A 26,441-nucleotide genomic window follows, 5' to 3' on the forward strand; every position below is an offset into this window, starting at 1 on the left:
TGAACTTTAATGCACCCAATGGGGAAAAAGGAGAAGGGTAGGTCACATTCTAACTTCACTTTCAGTTGACAGTGATACTCTTCCAAGGTCCAATCAGGTGGAAAGGCTGATTGCTAAGGAGAGAAAAGCCCATCCCTGACTGGACAGGGCCCTGGATTCCTTAGGGGAAAGGACCCTGCCTTTCCCCATTTTATCTCCAGCGCTGGGCCCTAAGTAGGTGTTTATTAACTGCTTAATAAGTGAATAGTTATTTTTTCCTCCTTTTTATTTTTTCATGTTGAACATTTGGAATTGCTGGTTTCTTATTTGTCTTGTTGTCCAAGCTTTCTGCCGTCAGCACTGTGCGGTATTTTCTAATTGCAGCTGTAAATAGGCCTGGAACATAGTAGAACCAAATGCAGGATTGTTGACTGACGTGTATGATTAACCAGCAGAGACAAAAGCTCTCCAAATGGAATCAATTTTATAAATCCAAAAGTTGAAATTATTCAGATTAGTATACCTTGAGTATGGTTTTTCTTCTTTGTAGGATTTTTGACATAACTAAGAAAAATTGTTTTTGAAAGTCATTAATCACTATGAGGTATTGCTCTTTAAATATTTGAAGATTTTCTTCATTTTAATTATTAAAGTGAATGTTTCTCTCTATATTCATTGCTGCTTAATTATTTGATCTAATAGAATGTTGCATTTTGTTTTCTCCAATACCAATGAAGGTACCATTGGATACAACCAGAGGAATAGAATTGATACTCTCATGTATCTCCTAGCATATCCACAAAAACCCATGGTTAAAACAAAGACTATTGAGTTGATAGAATTTGAGAAACTGCCAGCCGGACAGAATGCGACAGTTGCCGTGATGAGTTATAGTGGCTATGATATCGAAGATGCTCTTGTTTTAAACAAGGCTTCCTTGGACAGAGGTAAGTGAATTTTCAAAGCACAAGCACCAAAGGTACCTTTGTGCAGATTCAGATACAAGTGTGATCAATGTGAAAGTCACTTGACGTCAGAATGTTAATGTCAGTTTCAAGTGATTTGATTTCTATAATCTACAACCAGGAAGTGGTTATGTATGGTGTTGACATTTTTTAAATGAATATTATATAGAGATATTAATAATTGTTACTAAGGAACCTTTTTCTTTCTTTGTTATTTAATTTATTGGTGACTTGAGACAGTTCAACAGAAAACAAAAATTGAAATGTAAGAATTTGATTATTTCCTAGCAGGAATTACAATAAATGAAATACCTTTTTTTTTGTTTTGTTTTGTTTAAAAACATCAAGTTGTATATTTAATTACAAACCTGTTGAAAGGGCAATGGCAATAGTTGTGTGTAAACGACTATTTTCTTTTTTTATTGTATATCTCAGCTCCATAATGCTATACCTTTTTGTTAGCAAAATGATAAAAGTATACATGCACAAACCCTGATTCGTCATTTTACCTTTTTCTTTGCCAGTGTTTTGATGGCTTACTTTTGCACGTCCCCACCTGGGGGCTTGTTAGCCACCACCTGATCTGCGGGGTGACTTCTGTCTTCATCATCCATTTCTCTCCTTTCTCCCTGGCAGACCCGCCCTGCCTTCACTCTTTGCAGTTGCTAGGCAGCCATAATAGTACTCCTAGACATGTGTCTTTGGCGTTAATGTTGGCTGCACTTAATTTATGCCTCTTTTTTTCCTCCAAATGACAACAGCCATGCTTTAAAGCTAGATGTTTTCCTTTCTGATTAACTGGTAACGTTTATGTGGAAATCTGAAGACTTTGTGATATCTGTCAGAAACTCCGCAACACAATTTAATGATCTGAGTTTACTGTCTGCTTGCTTTTAAGCTCCCACCTGTAAATAAAATGTCCATTTATACTTAGAAGAAAACGCTTCTGATTCCATGCAGTTCAGATTCACACTGCACTCCAGCATGTTGCACTTAATGGCCATTGTACGAAATTTCAAGATCATGTAAGGTTTTCAAAGCAGCTTGCTCTCTGAGGCGAGTTTATTATGGCCATACACAATTTACCAGGAGCCATAACAACGAAGACTGTTATCAGAGACACACAGATGTCTTCATCTACTGTCCAGATGTAGAAATGTGTTGTTTCATCCTGTGGTCACCTTCCTATTTAAAAAATGACATTAGAGCACTGAGATTTTATTTAGAAATCCACTCTTCCCTGATTAATTTCCTGAACTCAAATTCTTAGATTTCTTGAAAGAGTTCTGCTTTGGGTGGAGAATCATAAGCAAAGGATTTTACAGCCTTGCATTTATTTCTTCAGTAATAGCTGGCATTTAATCTGGAGACATTTTCCTATTTAAGTGAACTCTGACATGGCTCAGTATATCCTGGGGAGATCAGAGGGAGAATCCCATTTAAAATAACAGCTTGGCCAAAAGGGGAAGAAGAAAGAAATTCAGCCATAGCATCTTAGGAAATGTTACTTAGTGTGGAAGGACTGGCAGCTCTTTTGAGCAACTGACAAATCCTTCTGTGGCTTTCAGTGGTTGAGTTTGCTCCATCTAAAGGCTTTTTCTATTCATTTTGCTTACTTTTCTTAATGTTTAAGTTGTTAATTGGTACCAGCACTTTTCCCTCCTCCACTAGATAAATGTAATATAAAAATGTAATCAAAGTAATCTCTAATCTTCAAGGCAAAGGTGAACTGTCTCCCCCATTAATATCATTTGATTGCTTCTTTTTATTCTCTCTTTTCTCTGGAGAAAAATTAATGTTTTTGTTTGCTTGTTTGAGACTTCCTCTAAATGGTAAAATCAGCTAAAAGAAAACTTTCCAGAGAAGAGTAGCAAACGTTTTGCAACAAAATGATATGTGAGAAGAATGAGGGCTAATCAGTGAACTTGCTCTGTCTCAACTCAGCCACCATGTTGCTGAGTGCCCTTGGCCACTTAATTTTTCTGCCCCTCACTCGTGGCCCCTGTAAGATAGAGGGATTAAGCCAGGTGATCTCTAAGACCCTTTCCAATTTTCACATGCTATGGCTCTGCACTCTTAAAGAATCATAGTGATATTCTTAGGTTTTTCTCACCTTCCTCCAACCTGACAAGGTATATTCTGTGCTGGAAAATGATTGTAGAGATTCCAGTGTTTATATGCTTATATGGTAGAGATCTTGAGCCAGTTCTTCAAGTCATCAGATTGTTATTTGGCTTGGCTGCTCTCATAATCTAAATGTAGAGCAAACGTGGAGTGTGTTTCTGTGGGCTTCCCAGGTGGCTCAGACGGTAAAGAATCTGCCTGCAACACAGGAGACCTGGGTTTGATCCCTGGGTCAGGAAGATCCCCTGGAGAAGGGAATGGCAACCCACTCTAGTATTCTTGCCTGGTGAGTTCCATGGACAGAGGAGCCTGGTGGGCTACAGTCGATGGAATCACCGAGTTAGACACGACTGAGTGACAGACACTTCGGAGGGGAAGGGAGGTAGAGTGGGGTGGCTTGTTGAATAACACAAATCTGTGACTTCATAGTTTCATATTGCTGGTGGTTCTGAACCCACTTTGGTTTCATTTTAGGTTTTGGGCGTTGCCTTGTATATAAAAATGCTAAATGCACCTTGAAACGATATACCAATCAGACTTTTGATAAAGTGATGGGGCCCATGCTGGATGCTGCTACAAGGAAACCCATCTGGCGACATGAGATTTTAGATGCAGATGGTATTTGTTCTCCAGGTAAAAGCCTTAAAATCATTTTTTTAATGTATATGCTTTTAAATTATGGTAAGTATTCAGCAGTATGTCTGAATGTTTGGTATACAGGGCAGAAAAAAAATAACAACCTATAAAACCATATCACCCTAGGTGCTATGGCAGGGAAAACAAGTGCAGTGACAGCAGTGTAGTAGCTGGTGTCTGTGCTTACCGCAAAAAGGTGCAAAGCGAAGGTGAGGACAGCAGGAAAATCAAAGAAATGCTTATATTTTCTCATTGTCCAAGTTAAGTTGGTGGGGACTCATTACTAGCTGAAATCACTGTGACATGGCCCAAACCTATTCTGATACCCTAGGAGATATTTTAAAGTGGATGGATTTTCTATCATTCATGTGGTCCCCTAAAGCAGCGTCTTAATTTTATACGTGCTGTGATCTTAATCTATGTGGTATTTTCAGATGGGCTTGCAGAATTTCACACAAGCCCTGTTGAACTCTGATTCCAGCCATGTGGACTGTTTTTGTTACCTCCACGTCTGAACTTCATGCACCAGGTCTAATCATGGGGTTTTATTCTCCAATAACCTTTGCCCTCCACACGGATGATACTGACTTGTCTAATGCTCTTCTCTCTCTCTCAGGTGAGAAAGTAGAAAACAAGCAAGTGCTTGTAAACAAGTCCATGCCCACAGTGACTCAGATTCCCCTGGAAGGAAGTAACGTGCCCCAGCAGCCGCAGTACAAAGATGTGCCCATCACGTACGTCCTGTTACATGAAAGATTTTTAAAAAGAAGGGATGGAGGAAATTAGAAGTTAGCTCCTTTGGCTGGTGACTCCCAGAGAGACATCTGCCCAATGTCAGCTCCATACCCACTCTTGGACAACGGGGTCCCCAAACCCAGACCCAAACCGTCATCCTCCCCTCACCTACCCCAGCCTCAGACATGCTTCCTCTGGGTCCGTTTCTCAGTGAGTAGTGCCGCCATCCAGCCAATCACCTACAGCATACACCTGACTCCTTTGCGTGACCTGCTGCTTGCATTAATTCGGTCAGTGCTGTCAGTTCTGTCTCCTCAGAGGTTCTCTCACTTCCCAGTAACAGGCGTGGCTATCTGAGTTTGGCCCGCTTCTCCTGCTGGACTCATCGTTCCTGGTACCTGCTCATCTGCCTCCAGTCGTGCACCTCCCCACACGTCTCAGGCTCTGTTACTGCTAGAGTGATTTATTTTTTATCCTCAATTATTCATCTGCTACTCTCTTGAGTAAATAGAATAAAACTTGAGTAGATTGAGTAAAACTGCTAATGACAATGTCGCCTGCAGGATAAAGGCTGAACGAAATGATAATATAATAAATACACAGCCATCCATGACTCTTGGCACATGTCTTTAGTCTCACCCTTTGGCACACCAGCCCCCGTATTTCTAGTAAATTGTCTCTTATTCTCCGGACATTCCATGTGACTTCTGTGCATTTACTCATGCTGCTCCCTCTGCCTGGAATTTCCTTCTCTCTGGTCACGTCTCCACTCTAGGGTCTCCTCCTCCAGGAAGCAGTCCTTGATAGCTTGCCTCTCCCTGCCACCAACCACTGGCAGGACTGACTGTCACCTCCTCAGGCCTTTCTCATTACCCCTCTCGCCATGCCAGAAAACTTTCTTGTATCTCCCTTTCTCTCTTCCTTCATTGGTTGTGAGTTTCTTTGGGGCAGGAACTATGTCTTCTTAATCTCTGTATGTACAGAGCCTGTAAGGATCTGACACAAGTAGACTCTGAATAATGTTTGTTGAATGAAGGACAGATGATATGAAGTGTGTGAAAAAGTTCCCAATGGAAAAGCTGAGTAGATTAAAGTAATATTTAAAAATATGGAGTTGAGTAACAGGCTTCAGCTTAAATCCCAGGTCTGCTTTGTATGAGTCATGTGTCCTGGGCAAGTTCTTAACCTTCCTAAGTTTTCCTCAGTTCTTATTTCCTATAAAGGAATAACAGTATGTGAATACCATGTATGGTAATGATTAAATTGTATTGTGCCTGCCTCATAATAAATGTTTAACCACTTTAAACTAGGACTGTCCAAGGGAAATTGTCACATTTTAATTTATTCTTGAAAGAGGAGAGTCATTTTTCAGAACCTGAAATGAGAATGTCAGAATATTCTGTGATAGGTATTACATGAAATATGCCTGGAAGAATAGGTTCACCAAGGGCGGCTTGAAAGCTCTGCTATAGTGACTTTCTCTTAATATTAGCTACAAAGGGGCAACAGACTCGTATATTGAAAAAGTGATGATATCTTCAAATGCCGAAGATGCTTTTCTGATCAAAATGCTGCTGAGACAGACAAGGCGTCCAGAGATTGGAGACAAATTCAGCAGTCGTCATGGGCAAAAAGGTAAGTTGTATCGTTTCTCAGCTTTTTTTTTAATAAAACTGTAGTATTTATTAACCACATTATATAAGAACTACTTTATAATTCTCCGTTAGAAAAATTCAGTATGTTACAAAAAGTATTAACCATGTTATCAAAAGTATTCTTGTTTTATTTCCAAGATTAACCTGTTTATATTTTAATAGCATCTGACAGTATACCATAGTGTTGCTTCTCTATACTATGTATTTCATTCTGCAACTGCTCAGCCCAAAATTATAAATACGTTCTAGATGACGTACCTACTAAAGTACAAGTGGCTGTTCAGAAATAAATAGTAATACCTATTTTTTACGAAAGGTGTTTATTTAAAATGCTGTATGTTCTATTGGGTCATAGTATCAGGATGTAAGCACCAAAAGGTACCTCAGAGTCATCTGCCCCTTTGTTTAACACAAAAGGAAGTTCAGGCCCTGCTCGGTGAGCAGCCGGTCACAGGTGCCCAGCTCGGTGCTGAGCGGATGTTAGAACCGTGGTCTTCCCCGCCTCCAGTGCAGTGCTTTGTCTACCTCACAGTGACCCTTCTCCTCGAGGCTCCTTCTCCATCAGATCCCATTGGCAAGCCTATTTCTGCTGATGGTCAGTGCTGGGTTTTCATTCATTGTTGGTTTTGTTTTGTTTTTATCTTCAAGGAACATGTGGTACTGTGTCACTACTGATTAACTTAGCAACAGAGTCTCTTTTAGTCAATATATACCTAGAGTTTAAGTTTGTCCTGGTGTTTGAGTTTTAGCTGTCTGCCATGCAGTAGTATTCAGAACAACAGCAGCTAACACTTGGGTAGCACTCAGTGTGCCTGGCACATTGCTCATCTGTTTCTTCCACAGTCCCAGGAGGGAGGTCAATCTGCACTTTATAGGTGAGAAAGTCAAGGCACAGAGAGGTTAGAAGGTTGCCACATCCCCAGTTGGTGGCAGAGCTGGTTTTTAGGCCCTAGCAGCCTAGCTCCAGAGTCCATGCTCTGTAACTAACCTGTTTGCTATCCTGACTGTTAAGCAGTTAGGGTTGTGCCTGACACATAGTAAGTGCTCAAGAAGTGAAAGCTGTGATCATTAATACTGGCTATTACTCATTCAGTCTTCAACTTTGAATCTCACTTGTGCTTATAAATTGCTGGTGTGGTATCTTCCTGTTTTTGTTGTTTGTTCTATTCCTTCTCTCCTGAACCCCTCTCCCATCTCCTACCCCATCCCATCTTCTTGTTTTTAATTGACTGGTTTGAAGATAATTATACATTAAATTCTTGATGATTCTGACTATTGCTTTGCCAGGCAAGTATATCACATATTATAATGTGTTTGGTCAAATGAATCCAGCCTTAGTTGTCATTCCATCAGTGGAACTTTTTCAGACTAAGGTGCTATTTCATTGGAAGCATTTTTTAGTTCAGTTAACAGACACAAGATTATTTCAGCCTATCAATATTTTATGAAACAGAATTGGTTCCATCTGTAACTGTGAATTTGATACCTCTACTTCATACAGTTCCGTAAGATGCTAAGTCTTAACTTTTGAGTTTAAAACCGATCTTGAGGTTCTATTATTTTCTATTGCTTACCAGTGAAAGTCAGATTCTCTATATTGAGATTGTTTCTCCTTCTCCATTGGTCTTGACACTTTCTGAGATATACTCCGAAGTCTTTCTGGGGTAACCATAGCCTCGTTAACAGCATCTATTTTACTTGACCTATTTCCTGGACAAGAGCAAAGCTTGATACTCCTCTTATAAAATGTTGGTTGGCACTAAAAGTTTTACAAGCATGCACACCATAAGAGGACATCTCTATTCTGAATCAGTGTGCACAGTTGAAGCCCAAATCCTTGTGCTTTGTTCCATCAAAGTTACTGTGTAAAGAGTTGAAGGCTGGTGTACATTTCAGTACTTATCCACTGTGTTTGCATTTCACTAAGCTTGAGGACAGGGACTATGTCCTTAGATTCTCATAAGAGCTTTTCTCAGAGTAGATATTTAGTAGATAATTGATAACAGTTGAATATATGAATGAATTGAAAGTACAGGGAATATGAAAAGGAACAGGTTCCCCGCTCTTGATGGATTGATTTTTACCCAGATTTTAATCTGTACATTGTATATGAGTGTGTGTATGTTACAGTAGAAACAAAGCAGTACTTCTGAATGAAAACCATGCTTGGTTAGTAAGTACCTGTGAATACAGACCTCGAGGTAAAATGTCATCAAGTCTGTGCTCTCGCATTTTTTCAAACTGTCAATAAACTACAGATAGTGTTCATTGACAGAAGTGGTTTCCAACTTGCAGTGATCTGAAACGCAGCAGAGTTTAGAGATCTCTTCAGTCTTAGGGAGCTTTGACTAGAATATCTCTATACGAAACTGAAAGAAGTCCTCCTGGGTCCAGATGACCTTTCACTTGTAGTGAGGAGTTTATCTTGCTAGTTTTCTTTTTCCAGATGGCTTTTAATCCAAGGGTAAAACCTTCTGATTAGCCTAGATTCCCTTGATATTCTCTTCTCTTACAACTTCATTAGATTTATTGAAAAGATTGGGGGGGAACAGCAAACAAACAAAAAATAGATAATGTAAGCTTTATCAGAGTAAAAGGACCATTCACATAATTTTTATTTAAATAATTTTTATTAAATAATAAATGCACATGGCTTAAAAAGGTCAAATGGTACCAAAAAAGAGTGCCTTGTAAAAAACATAGTTTTCTTTCCTTTCCTTTCTTCTTATTCTGCTTCCTGAAGCAGTTTCACCTCAATTTCATCTTAGTATTTCTAAATAATATTCTTAAGCAGCTCTGTGTTCATTCATCCATTTGCAGACGGATTCACCAGCAGACATTGCTTGCTGATCTCGCCTTGTGATAGGTAGGAGGACCTACACTTGGCTACCTCCATTTCCTATTCCCAACTTCCATTCCCTGCATAGATTTATCATAATTTTAAGTTATTTAATTATATTGCATTATCTGGTGCCATAAATATTTGCTTCCAAACCAAGTGATTGTTGAGTACATTTCTTTGGTTATATAACTTTATTTTTTCAGAAGTTAATCTGTATCTCATTTAAGAATTTTGCTTAATTTTCCTTATTTTTATTACCATTCTTCTATACCATCAATAGCCTCTCAGCACAATTTTCCACATGATCGGTGGTCTGTTAGAACCATTTTTTCCCCAGATGGTTTCTTGTATAGTGTCCCCACTCGTCCTCCTCCAAGCCATGATGGTTCTTCTCTGAGCCAGACCTTCCCAGGAAAGTGTTAAGAATTGTAATAGGCAAACTGAGAGGTTAATCCTTGGAACTCTGAGGAGTGCAGGCCGGAGCCTGGGGAAGCCAAGACCATTACAGCTCATCTTGCGTGCCCATTCTTAGAAAGGTTGGGAAGCACTCTGTATTGGTTTGCTTGGACTGCTAAAATAAAATGCCACAGACTTAGGTGACCTAAACAAGAAAAGTTATTGTCTCTCAGCTCTAGAGGCCAGAACTTCAACATCAGTAATATGAATTTTAGGGGCAACCCAGCCCATGCACTGCACTCTAAGCCTGCTGAATGGTAATCATTTATGACAGCCTGCTTTGAGCCCTTGTTTCTTGGCTCTCCCGTCACTGCTCTCTCTACCCCACCTCCCACCCCTGTAGTGGGATAGTCCATCTATTAAGTTGCTGAGAAAGTGTGCATGTAAAGTACATTTTTTTGAGCTCGTGTATGTCTGAACATATTCTATCCTCATACTTGAAATATAGTTTGGTTGAGTAAAGAATTCTAGATTTAAAAATTGCTCTCCCTAAGGATTTTGATCCCATCGCTACATTATTGTCCAGATTCCATCTTACTTATATGAATTGCAACATCATTCTTCAGATCTTTGTCAGTGCGCTCTTTTTCTCTCTCTTTTCCTCCTTCCATCCTTCCCTCTTTGCCCACCCCTGGAAGCTTTTACTGTTTTCTTTTCTTGAATTCTGAAATTCCATAGACTCTTTTCTCATTTCTTGTCCTTGAACATCAGACACCCTCTTATTCTGGAAGTTCAAGTTCCTTCAATTCTTGGACGTTTTCATATATTTGTTGTTGGTAATTTCCTTTTCATCATTTTCCCCATGCCCTTTCTGGTTTTCCTGTTAGTTAGATTTCTTCCAGACTGATATTCTAGCTTTGTTATCTTTTCTCTCCCTGCTCTCCATTCTTTTCTCTTATTTTTATTTCTAGGAGATTGGATCAGTTTTATTTTCAAGATCCTTTTAACCTATTTATATTTTTGATTTCCAATTATAATTTTAAATTTGTACTCTTCATTTTATAATAACAGATATGTATTTATATATTTTAACTTTTCTTTTAGTTTTTAGCTTTACTTTTTTGGTTTTGTTTTCTTTTTTGGGTTTTTTTCTGTTTCTAATGTAATCTCTGTTTCTTGAGAGCTTTCTTTTCCTCGTGTGTGTTTTAGAGTCTGGTTGTTGTTGGAAGCTTTTCTTTAATGTGCAGTGCCTCCTGGAACCCTAAAGAATGGTTGTCAAGTCTGTGTCCCAGGGATAGAACCTGTTGACTGGTGGAAGTCATTGTAGGTGATCAAGCAGTGAATCGTATTTCTTGCGAGTGCCATTCGGTTCAATTTCAGGTTGCAGTTGGAAATGTGGGTAGGAGCAGTGCTTAAGGTTTATCTGTCAGCTGACCTTCTGGAAGCCAGACGGGGGCAGCAGGCTGTGAGCCCAGTGCACAGGCTTTCATTTCATTCCTCTGTATCCTTACCCCACCCTCTGCTGTGTCAACACCCCACACCGGGTCATGGGTCATTCTGGTTCATTTTCTTGGGTAGGTTTTTGGGGGTAGAAGGTAGTTTCTTGGCTGTATAGGGTAGAAAATAAAAACTCAGGTTCTGATGATTTCTTATACAGACATATATTTCTACAAAGACTTAGTTATGTATCTCTTAAGTGTCCGGTACTATTCCATGTCCTGCTGATACGCAGTGAACAGAACAGACAAGATCCCAGCCCATTTGGAGCTTACATTCCTGTGGGCAAGAGAGATAATGCTAAGTGCTGAGATGAAAAAAACTAAGAGATAGGGGAGCAAAACAGGAAGCAGGCCAAGGGGGAGTGATTATTCATGACATTGTAAGTAAAGTGGTTGAGGAGCAGTGCCTTACTGAGAAGATGACTGAGTATAGTCCTGAGAGAAGGAAGGGCGCAAACCCTCTTCCAAAAAAGGGAGGTCTGAGGCTGCGCTCAGCCTGGTGTGTGGAGGCCCAGCCAGGAGCCAGTGCGGGCTGGAGCGGAGGCAGTCAGAGATGAGGCCTCCCTGGTCACTCTGTGAACTTCAGCTTTACCCTGAGGGAGAGAGATGCCACCCGAGGGGTCTGAGCAAACGAGAAATACGATGGGACTTCCTTTGGCCCCCATGAAAACAGGCTGTATGGGGCAAGTGAGGGAGCCCCGATTCCAGTTCAAAGGCAGTTGTAACAGCCCAGGTGAGAGTTGGTGGTGAGTGGGGGAAGTGGTGGGCTTCGCTGGGCTTACTGCTTAGACAGTAAAGAATCTTCCTGCCATATTCTATCCCTGGTTCGAACCCTGGAGGAGGAAATGGCGACCCATTCCAGTATTCTTGCCTGGAGAATTCTGTGGACAGAGGAGCCTGGCAGGTACAGTCCATGGGGTTGCAATGAGTGAGGTGCATTTTAAATACAGAGCCCGCCGGGGTTGCCGGTGGACAGGGAGCCTATGAGTCAGTACTACTGCCCTTAGGCCCACCCCTCACCCTGTTTTCACAGCACTTTTTGTCTGTTTCCTGAGCCTTCCCGGGAGCGGTGGAGAGGTCTGAGGCAGTTCCCTTCCTTGTGCCTCCGTGCAGGTTCAGTTCAGGTCAGTCATTCAGTTGTGTCCAACTCTTTGCAACCCCATGGACTATAGCATGCCAGGCCTGTCCATCACCAACTCCCAGAATTTGCTCAAACTCATGTCCATCAAGTCAGTGATGCTATCCAACCATCTAGTCCTCTGTCGTCCCCTTCTTCTCCCTCCTTCAGTCTTTCCCAGCATCAGGGTCTTTTCCAATGAGTCAGTTCTTCACATCAGGTGGCCAAAGTATTGGAGTTTCAGCTTCAGCATCAGTCCTTCCAATGAATATTCAGGACTGACTTCCTTTAGGATGGACTGGTTGGATCTCCTTGCAGTCCAAGGGACTCTCAAGAGTCTTCTCCAACATCACAGTTCAAAAGCATCAATTCTTCAGCATTCAGCTTTCTTTAAGGTCCAACTCTCACATCTATACATGACTACTGGAAAAAACCATAGCTTTGACTAGACAGACCTTTGTCAGCAAAGTAATGTCTCTGCTTTTTAATATGCTGTCTAGGTTGGTCATAACTTTTCTTCCAAGGAGTAAGTGTCTTTTAATTTCATGGCTGCAGTCACCATCAGCAGCGATGTTGGAGTCCCCCAAAATAAAGTCTCTTGTTGTTTCCCCATCTATTTGCTATGAAGTGATGGGACCAGATGCCATGATCTTAGTTTTTGTAATGTTGAATTTTAAGCCAGCTTTTTCACTCTCCTCTTTCACTTTCATCAAGAGGCTGTTCAGTTCCTCTTTACTTTCTGCCATAAGGGGAATGTCATCTGCATATCTGAGGTTATTGATATTTCTCCTGGCAATCTTAATTCCAGCTTGTGCTTCATCCAGCCCAGCATTTCGCATGATGTACTTTGCATAGAAGTTAAATAAGCAGGGTGACAATATATAGCCTTGATGGACTACTTTCCCAATTTGGAACCAGTTCCTTGTTCCATGTCCGGCTCTAATTGTTGCTTCTTGACTTGTATATAGATTTCTCAGGAGGCAAGTAAGGTGGTCTAGTATTCCCATCTCTTTAAGAATTTTCCACAGTTTGTTGTGATCCACACAGTCAAAGGCTTTGGCATAGTCAATAAAACAGAAGAAAATGTGTTTTGGGAGCCCTCTTGCTTTTTCTATGATCCAACAGATGTTGGCAACTTGATCTCTGGTTCCTCTGCCTTTTCTGAACCCAGCTTGAACATCTGGAAGTTCACTGTTCACATACTGGTTGAAGCCTGGCTTCAAAAATTTTGAGCATTACTTTGCTAGCGTGTGAGATGAGTGCAATTGTGCGGTAGTTTGACCATTCTTTGGCATTGCCTTTCTTTGGGATTGGAATGAAAACCTTTTTCAGGTGTAATTTTCTCCTTCTCTTAAGTCACTTAGTGTTCTTTCCTCTGTTCATCAGCTTTCAAAATTGTATAGTTCTCTCTTGCCCATTCTTTTTCCTTATAGGCTTATACCTTAATTTTGTCAACTGTCTTGTTAGTGAGGTTCAGAGAAGGAGTAGAGATAGACATGTTTCTTCTTCCCTGTTTCCTGGAAATCCACGTGTCTATTATTTAAGAATGTTCAACACAAGAATGCTAAGTGTGTGAATTTTTTTCACTGCAGCATATAGAACTGAAATTAAAGTTATTTTAGTAAAAGGTGAGAAGAGTTTTTAGAACACCTTTTATCTGCTAATCAGAGCCTTGCCTCCAAGGTACCTTGTTTTTGTTGTCTGATGTAAGCATTTCTGAGATTGAAAACTAACTTAAAAAAGGTTTAAAGTTCATATAATCAGAATTATGACATAAATGCTAATGATTATCAGAAAGGTATTCATCACAGTTTGGCAACTCTTATCTGAGAATAGCATATCTTTTTCCTGGATCATTATTATAACTAAAGTCTGACATGTTTATCCTTTCTGTGAATGTCCCCCTTCTGAAACCAGAGACACAACAATGGCAGAAACCTATTTTTTCAAGTTTTTTCATTTATAGTAAAATCATAAAGATTCAAAAATAATCATGGTTTTGTTAAACCACTTGTATATATTGTTAAACATCAGAACCCTTTGTTGGGCTAACTTAAGTATATTTTAGATTTATTGAGGATGGAAAACATGCCCTACTAATTTAACTACCCCCACCCAGCATCCTGCACAGCACTTTACATATTATACAGTATCTGTTCAATGTGTCTGTGGAATAGTTTATTAAATAAAGTATCACAAACATACAAATATAACAAGCCAAAATCTTCCCTCCCCAAATTAATGTAACTTATTTGTCCCAGTAAATATCAGAAATGAAATGTCCTATTTTTATCCAGACTGGTACCAGGGTTTTCATCACCCTGGACTCATAGCTCCCCAGCCCTAACTGACCACTGCTGCTGCTAAGTCGCTTCAGTCGTGTCCGACTCTGTGTGACCCAAGGGACGGCAGCCCACCAGGCTTCCCCGTCTCTGGGATTCTCCAGGCAAGAACACTGGAGTGGATTGCCATTTCCTTTCCCAATGCATGAAAGTGAAAAGTGAAAGTGAAGTCGCTCAGTTGTTTCCGACTCTAGCGACCCCATGGACTTCAGCCTACCAGGCTCCTCCGTGCATGGGATTTTCTAGGCAAAAGTACTGGAGTGGGGTGCCATTGCCCTCTCCCTAACTGACCACAGAAGCCTGCTAAAGCTTTTCAACCAAAATAGCTAAATGCACATACCCACCCGGAGATGCACCCTGAGCTTCAATAAAAATCTGCCTTGACAGCCCAGAGAAATCTATTTGGTCATATTTAAATCCCTGCCGTGGGCTCAAAATCATGTTGGCTCTTTGAGAGGTAGCAAGGAAACTCAGCCCTTGGCTAGTGTTCCTGAGTAATTGGCAAAAAGATGAATACAATGGATTGCATACAGTTCATACTAAACTAAATGGTGAAGACCATTCGTGATAGGGAAGTTGTGAGGTTGTTGTAGATAGGGATAAAACTCAGCATTTGAAAACACTTTTTAAGAAGTCTGGTCCAAATCTATCTTCCCTAGAATAAGAATTTCTTTTAGATTACATTTTACAGATGCTGTTCCTCTTTGCCTGTGACCTGTGAAGGGAGCCTCTTGCAGCTTTCTGAGGCTACGGTTCTCTTATATGGAACCTGAGTGCACTTGCCTGTAATGTACACCCAGTACCCCTGCCCTGCCCTGTGGGCTTACTGAATGCACACTTTCCCCTTTTTTTCGAGGTTACCTCTGTTCAGCATTTAAAGAAAGCCTTCAGGTTGAGAAAAAGTATAGTAAAGAGATAAAGGTCCTGAGTGCCAAGTGACCAGTTTTATCCCTTTGAAATAGAGACGGTTTCCTAGGAGTTGTTACCAGGATTAAACAGAATGATGTGTGTGAAACAGGCAGTGCCTGGTCCATGGCCACAGTCAGGAGAGGTGACCGCTGGAAGGTCTGCTGTCGCAGGCTGGGCAGGAAAGGGAGACAGGCTAGGTGTGGTTTGGACTTGGAGGGCTGTGATGAAGATTTTGTTTTTCCTGTGAAAGAAAAAATGGGGAGCAGCAGTAAAGAGTGAAAACCTGTTGACCTACAGGAATAGAGCCAAGAAGAGTCAGGAGGCCATAGTGACTGGTTTTAAGCCTGGTAAAGGATGGCACCAATCACAAAGCAACTTTGTGTCTCATTGAACTTGATATAATGGAGGATCATCTCAAGTGCTTATATTATTAATCGATCCATTTCTCAAGCTCTCACTATGTACCAGGCCCGGTTCTCAATATTAGAAATAACAGTGGTAAATACTGACAGAGTCTCTGCTTTCCTGGGATTTATGTTTTCTTGGGGAAGAAAACAGAAAAAAAGTAAACAAAAATACAAACAGAATAAGGTAGTGATCAGTGTGACACAGGAAGACTAATGCAAAAGTGACTGGTTTTCAGGAAGAGAGGGCTGCCCTGTAGTTGATGGTTAAGGTCGGCCTCTTGGAGAAAGCGGACTTGAACTGAGACCTGGAGGATGAAAAGAAGCCAGGGACGCAAGGGTCTGGGAGAGTTAAGTTCACCAGCCCTGAGGCATGAGTGAGCTTGGTACAATCAGAGAAGACACACAAGGGCAGTCTGGCCAGACATGTGCCTGAGCAGGAACACAGTTTGAGACAGTGAGAGAAAAAGGATGGGGCACAGCGTACAGGGTCATGTGGGCAAAAGAAAGGGATTTGGACTTCATTCTAATATCCTGGGAACCAGCAGGCCTGTTGGGTAGCGACTGTAAGCAAAGGAGTGACAAGATGGAATTACCGTTTTAAGAAATCAACCTGGGTTCCCCATGGAGAGTAGATTGGAGGGGAGCAGGCAGAGAAGCCCAGAGGTGGTGGCAGTGGTCCAGGCAGGAGGGGACGGTGACTTGAACAAGGGCAGTAGTGGAGAACAGGAGAGAAGTGATGCATTCTGGGTGTGCTCTGGAATTAGAGCCAGCAGGACTTGCTGATGGCTGAGATGCTGGAGATGGAAAAGACAGGAACTGAGGGTGAGGTCTGTGGCCTGAGCCGCTGGCAAGGCGGTCTATCAAGAAAGGGAGGACCGGGAAGGAACAGTTTTTTGGAGTTAGGCCGGGGCAGGAGTTGAGTTCGGAGAAGGCAGTGGCACCCCACTCCAGTACTCTTGTCTGGAAAACCCCGTGGACAGAGGAGCCTGGTAGGCTGCCGTCCATGGGGTCCTACAGAGTCGAACACGACTGAAGCAACTTAGCAGCAGCAGGAGTTGAATTTGGTTCTCTGGTCTGAGAAGCACATTAGACTCCCAAGTGAAAAGGTTGAGTAGGCACTTGGATAGAGTCTGGTGCTCTGGGGGGAGGTTGGTACTAGAGATAAAATTTGGGAGTCACCTGCATGCAAACTTTCAGTGTCTTACCTTTTGTGATTAATAGTTTATGAGCATTTTCATCTATATTCCATCCTTTAACCTTTACAGTTCTAGTTGGGATCATTGTTCCTACTATCCAGATCAGGAAATTGAGGGTCAGAGTCGTGAGTGGCCTGCCTCCTACAGCTTAGTGCTGGCAGAGTCAGTTGAGATCCAGATTTCTGATTCCAAGTGCATTGCCCATTCTGTACCAGGTAAGGTGTCCTCTCTTGGTATCCCATTACGACTCTGTCCCCAAGGTTGCCGTGTATGTGTGTGCTCAGTCTTTTACTTGCTGACCTACGGGGGAAGCCTCAGCTTCCCAGGTGGCACAGTGGTAAAGAATCTGCCTGCGATGCAGGAGCTCTGAGTTCAGTCCCCGGGACAGGAAGATCCCCTGGAGAAGGAAATGGCAACCCACTCCGTTATTCTTGCCTGGGAAATCCCATGGAGAGAAGAGCCTGGTCGGTCGGCCACCGTGTGTGAGGTCACAGGGTCTGACACAACTGAGCCACTAAACCGCCACCGCCACCACCACACCTGGGAAGCCAAGGTTGCTATATTCCCTGGAATTTTCCCTTGAAGAAGACGCAGCCTTTTCCTGAGACAAAATTCTAGTTTTTCTTAATATTATATTTAATATTACCTATTTATTAATTCTAGTATTTCCTTGAGGAGATGCAAAATTCCCTTTCATCCTGGACAAGCAGCTTTACATAGCACTCCTCAGCCACCAGTCCAAAGGAAATACTATCCTCACATACCTCATTCCCAAAATGCCTGACGATCCCCCATATTAAGATATACTTCTGACACAGAGCTATGTTACCAGGTATTCCTGTCTTTCTAAAATCAACTCATTGTAAAACTCATTGGCCCAGTAGCCTGGCCAGAAGACAGTGTTTGGTTAAAATTTCTAAATCTGTCAAGAGTCAGCCTATGTAGAAGACAAAGAAGATTTTTTGTTTGCTTTGTTCACTCTCTTTGTCCTCTCCTTTGTCCACTCTCCTGGTTTGTCTGGCTCGATGTGGTGGTTAGAGCCAGGAGGGCCCTTGAGGGCAGTGACCTGGACAGGGCTGGAGGGAGCTGACTTGAATGTTCATGTGCAGTGGGCACAGCTGGTGGCATCTGCGTGGAGCCTTGCAAGCCACGCAGCCCTCAGCGTGGGGCCCAGAGAGGAGCTGGATGAGGCCTGAGAGAATAAACTGTGAATGAAATGGAGAATAGTCCACAATGTCCATTATGCTGTTGTGGCTGTCATGAAGTGAGCCGACCAAAATTTCATAGTGTTGTGATGTGGTGTCTCCTACAATGATTTCTTTCTGTATTGGTCTAGATGCACACCAGCGTAAGAGAACTCTTAGTTGAACTAAGCTTTTACTCTTGAAATGTAGAATTTTTTTGGAAGTTTTTTTTTGGTAGCCTCTCCTGCAAGCTGACACAAGTGTGTTCTCTATGAGAAAAAGTAAAGATTGTTTTGACATAGGTCATCTTTATGCCCACCTCTCTCACCCCCTCCATTTAGAGCATTAAATTTGTTAGTCTTGGTGTTTAAAAAGCAATGTGGCCCTGCAGATGGCCTCGTTTTTGTCTTTTGGTGAAAGTTTACCTTGACAAAGTTGTTATTAGGAATTAGGAAGTCTTTTTTGTATGCACACACTGTGTAGATGGCATTTCTGTACCTAATGCCTCTGAAAATATCCTCTCTAACAGACTTGAAAATTTAGTTTTACAGAACATGAGTGTCTATCCTGCTCCAGCCTGATCACTTCAAAGGTGGTGGGATAATTAGTAGCTAAAAGAAACACAGCTAAAGAGGTAGCTAAACAGTGGTAGTTACAAGCTCTGTGTTATAAAAACTCAAGAAGAAGGTCGAAGAGGCCACAGTACGTGGGTGAACTGGGACAGAAAAATCAGTTCTAACTAGCTGGGTTCAACATAAGTGCTCTGTGATAAGCAAAGCTTGAATGCAATTGATTGGACAGAGAAGGCCGGCTGGAGAAGTGAAAGTATTTGATCAGTAGCTGTTTAAAATGTGGCAGACCCAGTCAGCAGCAGCACTTCCTGTGACCTGGACAACAGAGGAGGACCAAGCAGAGAGAGCCAAGCGTGGAGGAGAGAGAAAGGATTCCATAAAGAAGAGGGAATTAACGCGAAGCAGCCAGGATTCACTCACAACACTCTTTTTGTTTACTTTTTAAACTTTTTACTTTGTATTGGATTATAGCTGACTAACAAAGCTGTAATAGTGTCAGGTGGACAGCAAAGGGACTGGGCCATACATATACATGTATCTATTCTCCCCCTAAAATACACAACACACTTTTTAGATAAGGGAATTCCAATAGAGTTTTCCAATGAGAAATGCAAAGACTTTTAATGAAGTACATCATCCTCTGGGTCTTTGTGAGGTTCATTGTGCATCTCATCAGTAAATGCTTAGTGAATGAGCTCCCCCTCAAAGGAACTGGCCCTTGGTCAGAGATCTCTAGAACAGTTCATCCTTTTAGTAATATGCAAACTATTGGGGAAGGTGAGATGAGTTAGTAATAACCTGTACAGCAAAGTTATGAATTTGTTGTATGTTTGTTTATGAAGGAAGGAAAGCTTACTTTAATTTTAAATTCTGGTGGTGGTGGGAAAATATTAGGACCCCAAAGTCTTGATCTCCTTTCCCAAGTGTTCTCAACATCCGGGTACTTCATAGTGAAGCTATGACCTGTATAATAGATGCATAATGATGCTCCACAGGGGAAAGTAGAGCAGACATGGGTCTGGAATGTTCTTCGTGTTTTCTCTTCACATTCTTCCTTGATCAAATTTATAGATAAGAGTTAAAGACAGGAAGGGGCTTCCTGGTGGCTCAGATGGTAAAGGATCTGCCTGCAATGCGGGAGACCTGGGTCCGATCCCTGGGTTGGGAAGATGCCCTGGGAGGGCATGGCAACCCACTCTGGTATTCTTGTCTGGAGAATCCCCATGGACAGAGGAGCCTGGCGAGCTTCAGTCCATAGGGTCACAGTGAGTTGGACATGACTGAGCGACTAAGCACAGCACACAAAGATAGGAAGGGGCATTCACATAGAGTGCTGGTTGGAGTCATGTTTGGAACTAGAGTTTTTATTAAAGTCAAAATAATGTGTATAAGCCTCTTGAACTTTGGCATAGGTTCTATATGAACAAGGTTCATCAAGGGCACACATTTGTATCTTGAGCCTTGCTTTCTGTGATGGTCAGTGCATTTATTAGAAGGGTGAGCAGATTTCCTGCTCAGTTGGGTTTTTGTTTGCTTGTTTTATTGTTTAATCCTTTAACAAAAATTACCTGTCAGCCTAAGGAATTCCCAAGTTAAATTTCATTTCAGTCCTCAGGAAACCAAATTATTATATTTCCAGATTTCCTCTGACTTTTGCTGCCATTCACAATGAGGGAGGAAAAAGTGGACTCCTTTGATGTAGGGGAAAAAAGCAATATATCACTTCTCTCAGAGAACATTTCTCAGTCTCTCATGTGAAAAAGGATTAGCACCTCCAACAAAGGTCCTGGAGATCACAGAATCGGCAGCAACACCAAACAGTATTCCAAAGGAGAGGAAAAACTGTATTTGAGCAAGAGTGTTTGTCCTGGCAAACAGAAGCTTTTTAATAACTGCAAATCTGAGATAATGGCATACCCTCCTCAGCATCGCCCCCTAAATCCTCAAACAGCCAGTTTAAGTGGAGTGAAGTCAACCTTTGTTTTAAAATAGAAATACAGTCTTATCAAAGTGCAGTTTTTTTCTACAGGCTGATTCAGCTTATCTATCTTTGGTTCATAGGGATTACACCTTTATGGATAACATTGTTTGGAAGATTCATCTTTGACTCTCTCTTGTTCAACAAAAGTTCCATGATAAGGTCCCTTGCCTCCATTTTGCATTAATAAAAATTATTCAGCAACCTGCTAAATTAATTTATTAGATTTTAACTGAATGTCTATTAGAAGAAAAGAAAGTCTCCCCTGATTTCCCAACACATTAAAGAATCTGTATACAGTAAGCATGAAGAGGCAGTGGAAAGTAAAAAATTTTAAATTTGCTTGTGGCAAAAAATCCAAGAGAAAAAGTTTGTTAAGCAAGGCTGGGCGAAGCTTTGCTTTTTCCAGACCTTCACTTGTCATTTCAGTTTTCTATCTTATGTTTTCTAAAAGTGAGAGAATGAAAAGGCTTTGACTTAGAGTAATAATAATAATACCTTGTACTCATGTAACACTTGAAACCGTCTAAAATCCTCTCTGCTAGTCTGAAGCTTCAAAGTCTGGATGTCTTTGGCTCCCTACTTTGCTTGATCCTTTTGAATGAAAGACTCCAGTGGGAGGGGAGAAGGGGGCTGATGGAGTTAACAGCGTGAGCCCCAAGATAAGGTATATGACACCAGACAGTCCTTCAGAGTTTCCTTCCAAAAAGAAATCCTGGCAACTCTTTAACCTTTGAAATCAAGGTGATTTTTGTCCACATAGACACCTCAGGAAGATTTTATTTAATTTGCTTTTTGAAGAACAAATTTTGGTCTTCGGTAGCTAGCCAGTAACCCTCTGACCTTTTAGTAAATATCCAAGTAAAGCTTTGAAATTAGGGTTTTTAGTGTTTTATGGCCCAGAATAAAAATCTCCAATTCTGTTTCCAAATAGTGTAGCCTCAACACATTTTATTAAGCTCTCAACACATTCAGCCATGTGTATTTTGTAAAGTTCCTATGGTTATTGTTTTACAATAGCTGCTTCCAGAAGCATTGTAAGGGTTTCAATTAATCAGCCCTTTGTGTGCTTCAGACTATGCAAATTTATCACATCAAACCATTCAACTGCTCATGGGAAAGCTGTGTAAAAACTGTATTGTCTTCTAGCGCCTCCTCTCATTGAGAGTGATGTTTTAATAAGAAAGCTAATCAAGTTTTCTTATGCATTATTTATCTGTTAACATGTAAGGAAGAGCCGAATTAAAATTATGTCAACCGGGATATGGCAAGTGATGTGATAGATCTGGAAGCGATTCAACAACAGAACAAAGCTAATATGATTCAACAGTTTTTTTTTTCTCCTCCCCTCCCCCTCAGGATTATTTAAGGTGGTGGTGTGGAGAATAAAAGAAGGTTAATTCAATAACTGGAAAGGGGGAGAGGAAGAAAGGAGTAACCACCTGTGTTAGCCTTCCCATTTCGACTTAGAGATTTACATTTCTGAATATGTAAAGGCTTATCGAGATGAGTTTGTTCAAAGTAGAAACACTTCTTATTGAACACGAACAGTTCGAACTTGAAAGCATTCCTGCTGCTTCTTCGGCCCCATTTAGCACCATATTCATCAGCAGTAAGCTACTCTGCCCTGGAAATCCGCAGCCCAGGTCCTGTGAAGTCCTAAGTTATTACGAGACACCGTCCTGATCTCGTGAAATGATCTGCACGGCCCAGTGGAGGGAGCTGCCTTTCAGCCTCTTAAGCCACAGTTAGTGCCACTGCATCTGCCCCTTCCATCCATTCATTAAGTTGGTCTTCTTTGCCTTGCTAGTTTGCTTCCTGCTGAGAGTAATTAGGTTTCTTATATAATAATAATTCCTTGTGTTTAGCTGCCGCCTTTCTCTGAGGACCTGAAAGTACCTCTCAGACATTAGCTCATCTGTTTTTGTAATACAATTTCCTCCTGAGATAGATGCTAATTATTCCCATTCCAAAGACCAAACAACTAAGGCTGCCTGGAACGCGGTGCTTTACCCCCCAGGTAACAATATCGGTTGAATAGCACAGAGATAAAGTAAGATCTCCTGCTTCCTCGATGCCCCGCCCTCCGCAGGTCTCAGCGTCCAAGGGGTGATGAGCCTTTTATAGATGGCACTCCCCCTGCCCCCATGTCTGAACCTCATTAATACTGGGCTTGGCAGTGATCACACCTTCCCCGAACACCAAGCCTCTTCCTGCACTGTGACCAATAGAGAAGCATGGCAGCATCATTTCACCTTCGCTTAGTGCTCAGAGTATGAAACTGTGCAGAATAAATAGCCTTGTCTAACCAGTACCCACAGAGAGTAAAAGTTGGCAGTGTAGACTCTGATCGGTGTTATTTCAGCAGGATCGGCTCTGCATCACTTAGAGCATTAGAATGCGGTGAGCTGAGCCGGTCCAGGTATTTTCATGGTCAGCATTCAGTTGGGCTACTCTGCTCGGGGCAGCTCTGAAGTGGACCCAAGTCTTAAACCTCTTCATATTCCCACCTCTATCACAGCACTTGTCACACAGCCTGTTAATAGAGGAAAATGATTCTCTCTTTTTTTCTCAGAAAAGAAAGAGTAAAAATATGTAGCAACCTGAAAGTGGTAAATTTAATCCGAAAGTATTTATATTTAGAAGGTAGACTTGCTGCATAAAATTTTTAAAAATTAAAAAGTGAAGCAGAATATGATCTTAAGGGGAGACCAGGCTGTCAACAAGAGAAAAACCCTTTGCTAGTTGGTTCTCAGCACGTTAAAGTCACACCAAAAATAGCAACTTAAAGATGTTATTTCAGTTTTTGTCTTTAGCCAGCTGTTACTTGCTTTTCTGTCTCTGTGTGGTAATGTAATGCTTTAGTATTTTTTCCATATCTTTTTTCTTACTTTCTTACCTTTTCTTTCCCCCCTGCCACCACCCCCGTTTGGATTGAAATGGATCCATTACATTAAGACTAGTTTTTTTTTTTTTTTTAATCTACAAATGACTTTTGAACAACTCAGTTGCTGTTTATAATTAGAAATACTTTCTAAGAGTGATTTGTCAGATTAACTGGAATTTTGCTGGGTAAACCTGTTCTTAAAATGATTTATGTGGTGTTCTGCAAGGCACAGAAATAGAAATAACAAATTGGTGTAAGAGCCTCCACTATCTGGACCGTGACATAGAGAGCCGTGACAGCGGGTCCCCACACTTGCCTTTGCCGTGTGGCTTGGCAGTCGGACTTGTAGCTTCTTGAGACTCCCTAAGTTCTTCACCTTTACAACTTGATGTTAAGATGGATGGTGATGGAATAATATTTTATTGACTGGGTATCTGTAGACTTTTTCTGCTCTAACTTTCTGTGTTCCAGTTTCTCCCTCTTGTCTGTTTCCATCTGTTAAAAGTTCTGTAGTGTCATCTGTGGTCTAATTCCCACTTGGCCCCTGTGAGTGTGTTAAGTGTTCCAGGCCTGTTAAACTAGTGTATTTGTATTTCACTGCCAGGCAGTTGTGCTATAAACAATGGGGTTGAGACACCAGCATGAGCCAGGGGATGAAATTTTATTTTAAAATCTGAAATGCTGCGTAAGCATTTAAGGTATGAATCAGTAATTGTTTCACAACAGCTTCCATTAGATATGGTTTATTTGTAGTCCATCCTCTTTTCAAGGATCCAGGAGAGTGTTAACACACTGAAGCGTACTGCATATCATTTACATTTTTAAACTAGTATTAAAGGAGAGTAACTTTAAAGAGTTGTAAATATCGGAGGAGATTTTTATGCCTCTGTTCCTGGAGAAGCCAAAGTTTTAATTTTTCATTTGAAAAATAAGAGGAAAAAAAAAAAAAACCTTTCTGCTTTGATTAAAGATTTGAATAATTCTGAAACAGAAATACCTTTAAAAAAAAAAAAAAAGAAAGAAAAGTCTGGTTCTAAGATCGAGAACTCTCTCCCCCACCGCCTAATGAATTCAGTAAAATACAAAGTTTAAAAAAATCATCTGTCTCATTTGAGATTCGAGATCATCAAATCCTGTCTAAATATTTTGTTTTAACTCCTAAGCTCATTATGGTTTCTTTGTGTTAACTCGTATTAAAATCTGTCAGCTATGACTGGTCTCATAAGCACAGTCAGCGGACCAGAATAAGTTAATTATTTACTTGTGTCACTAGTGCTCTTCATCTAATGAAATGCACAGCTGTGTTGGATCTGCAGTTGGATGTGTAGCGCGCATTGTTCCACAAGTCAGCAGAGGGTAGAAGCCGCAATGATGGAGAGCCCTCAGTTCTTTCTGCTGTTCTGGCTTTCTGTGTCGATTTCATGGATCTTTTATCATTCACTTTCACACAAAACAAACAACACAGGCCTGTCTGCTATGGGAACCATCTTGGCATATAAAAGGGTTTTCAGAGCCTAAAGTAATTTTAAGTTAGCGAAGATTTAATTTTTGGCTTACAGGTGCCCTTGATTCAGATGTGGCCCCAGCAGTTCCTATTACGGAATGAAAAAAAAAAAAAATCTGTAAGTGACTTACATAACCAATACTTTTTTAAATTGCAATGTCAGAAAAGGGCTGGTAAGAAAATAACTTCCCAAGAAAGGAAGCTCTCTACCAAATATTAATCAGATCTCAAGCAGAGTTGTTGGAGATTCAGATTTCAGGGGAGGGAGCACTGCTTTCATTTTAATCACAAAATGAAGTTAAATTTGCTTGATGAAACGTGTCCACTAAGACTGGGAATACAGAATGCAAATCATGTATTTCTTTACCCTCCACCAATCTGAGTGTGTCCAGCTTCCGCCTGGGGTTCCTGCACCTCCTGCTCCTCACTCCCACCTTCTCCTACCAGGCGAAGAGGCAGCTTCCCCTAGAGCCGACGCCAGCATCCCCCTGTGAACTGCTGTGGAAGGGGGTGCTGAAGCTTTTCTTCGGTTTTGTTTTTAAGGGATGTAGCCGAGCCCTTCACCTCCTCACCAGCCAAAGTGACATTCTCACCCAAGCACATCCTGGGACTGGCCTCTGCAGGAATTGCTGTTTTTAACATTTTGTTCACTGCTAAACAATGTTGTTGTCGGTTGCACCTAGATTTACAATTTGATCTCTTTCAGAGTAGATTTCCCAGTAGCCCCAGTGTTTTGTCGGATAATTTCAGTGTAGACAAGATGGATTTTTGGAGAGAAGAAAAGAGAGTCACAGACTCTGCTTGATTTAAATTCTAACACACTGTAGCTGAATTTGCAGTCAAGTGAACTGACTGTTTCTATGCTTGATGTAGGAAAGCATATGTTCTTTATGATAAACAATACAGTTTCAACCAAAAAGCCAAGTAAAGTACCTACATGCTCTAGAATTCAGCTTCATAAACCTAATTACCATTATTGTTGGCAGTGACTGGAAATCTGAATATTGATAACTGATGTCAAATAGATAAATGGTGCTCTTTTTCTTTAGATTTCAGGTCTTGGTGTTTATAACATGTCACCCAAAAAAAATCTCTTTTGAAATAGTTTGAGTAATTATGTAGAAACCAAACTGAGGAAAGAAACGTTTCTTTGAGGACAGTTTCTTTTTAATAGATGCAGATGGTTGATAGCTTTGTGTACAAAGGAAAATAAATTTCATATTTTGAAATATTAAAGCACTTTTTCTTGCCCCAATGCCATTGTACACTAGCTTTCTAATTCTGAATTTTGTAGATTGTGGTTAGCAGTCTAAATTGTACTCTTGTATTCCTCCTATCAACAAAGAAGTCAGAGGAATTTAAAATTATTTAAGTGGTAAGATTTTATAAGTTAGATTTTTAACTCTACAGATTAGAATAATATTTAGGGATTAATAAAGTACAACCAATTTAAGAGACTATCAGTAGAGTGCAGAGAGTTGGTGGGATTTTGTTTTCATGCTTAGAATTTCATG

General features: G+C 41.0%; 1 protein-coding gene across 2 annotated transcripts in view; it reads left to right on the plus strand.

Annotated features, from left to right (window-relative positions):
• The window catches only part of POLR3B (RNA polymerase III subunit B), a 115,995-nt gene that overhangs the window by 75,449 nt on the left and 14,105 nt on the right, over window positions 1–26,441 (plus strand). For both annotated transcript variants that reach the window (XM_086401144.1, XM_086401143.1), the window contains 4 exons: window positions 717–926; window positions 3,543–3,701; window positions 4,321–4,438; window positions 5,932–6,074. In XM_086401144.1, coding sequence (XP_086257270.1) covers window positions 717–926; window positions 3,543–3,701; window positions 4,321–4,438; window positions 5,932–6,074 — 630 coding nt within the window. The remainder of the gene's footprint in view (window positions 1–716; window positions 927–3,542; window positions 3,702–4,320; window positions 4,439–5,931; window positions 6,075–26,441) is intronic.

The sequence above is a fragment of the Bos grunniens genome, chromosome 5 (assembly GCF_055505025.1).
Source record: "Bos grunniens cultivar Pamir isolate PY7600 chromosome 5, Bosgru_T2T1.0, whole genome shotgun sequence".
In the NCBI taxonomy this organism is placed as follows: domain Eukaryota; kingdom Metazoa; phylum Chordata; class Mammalia; order Artiodactyla; family Bovidae; genus Bos; species Bos grunniens.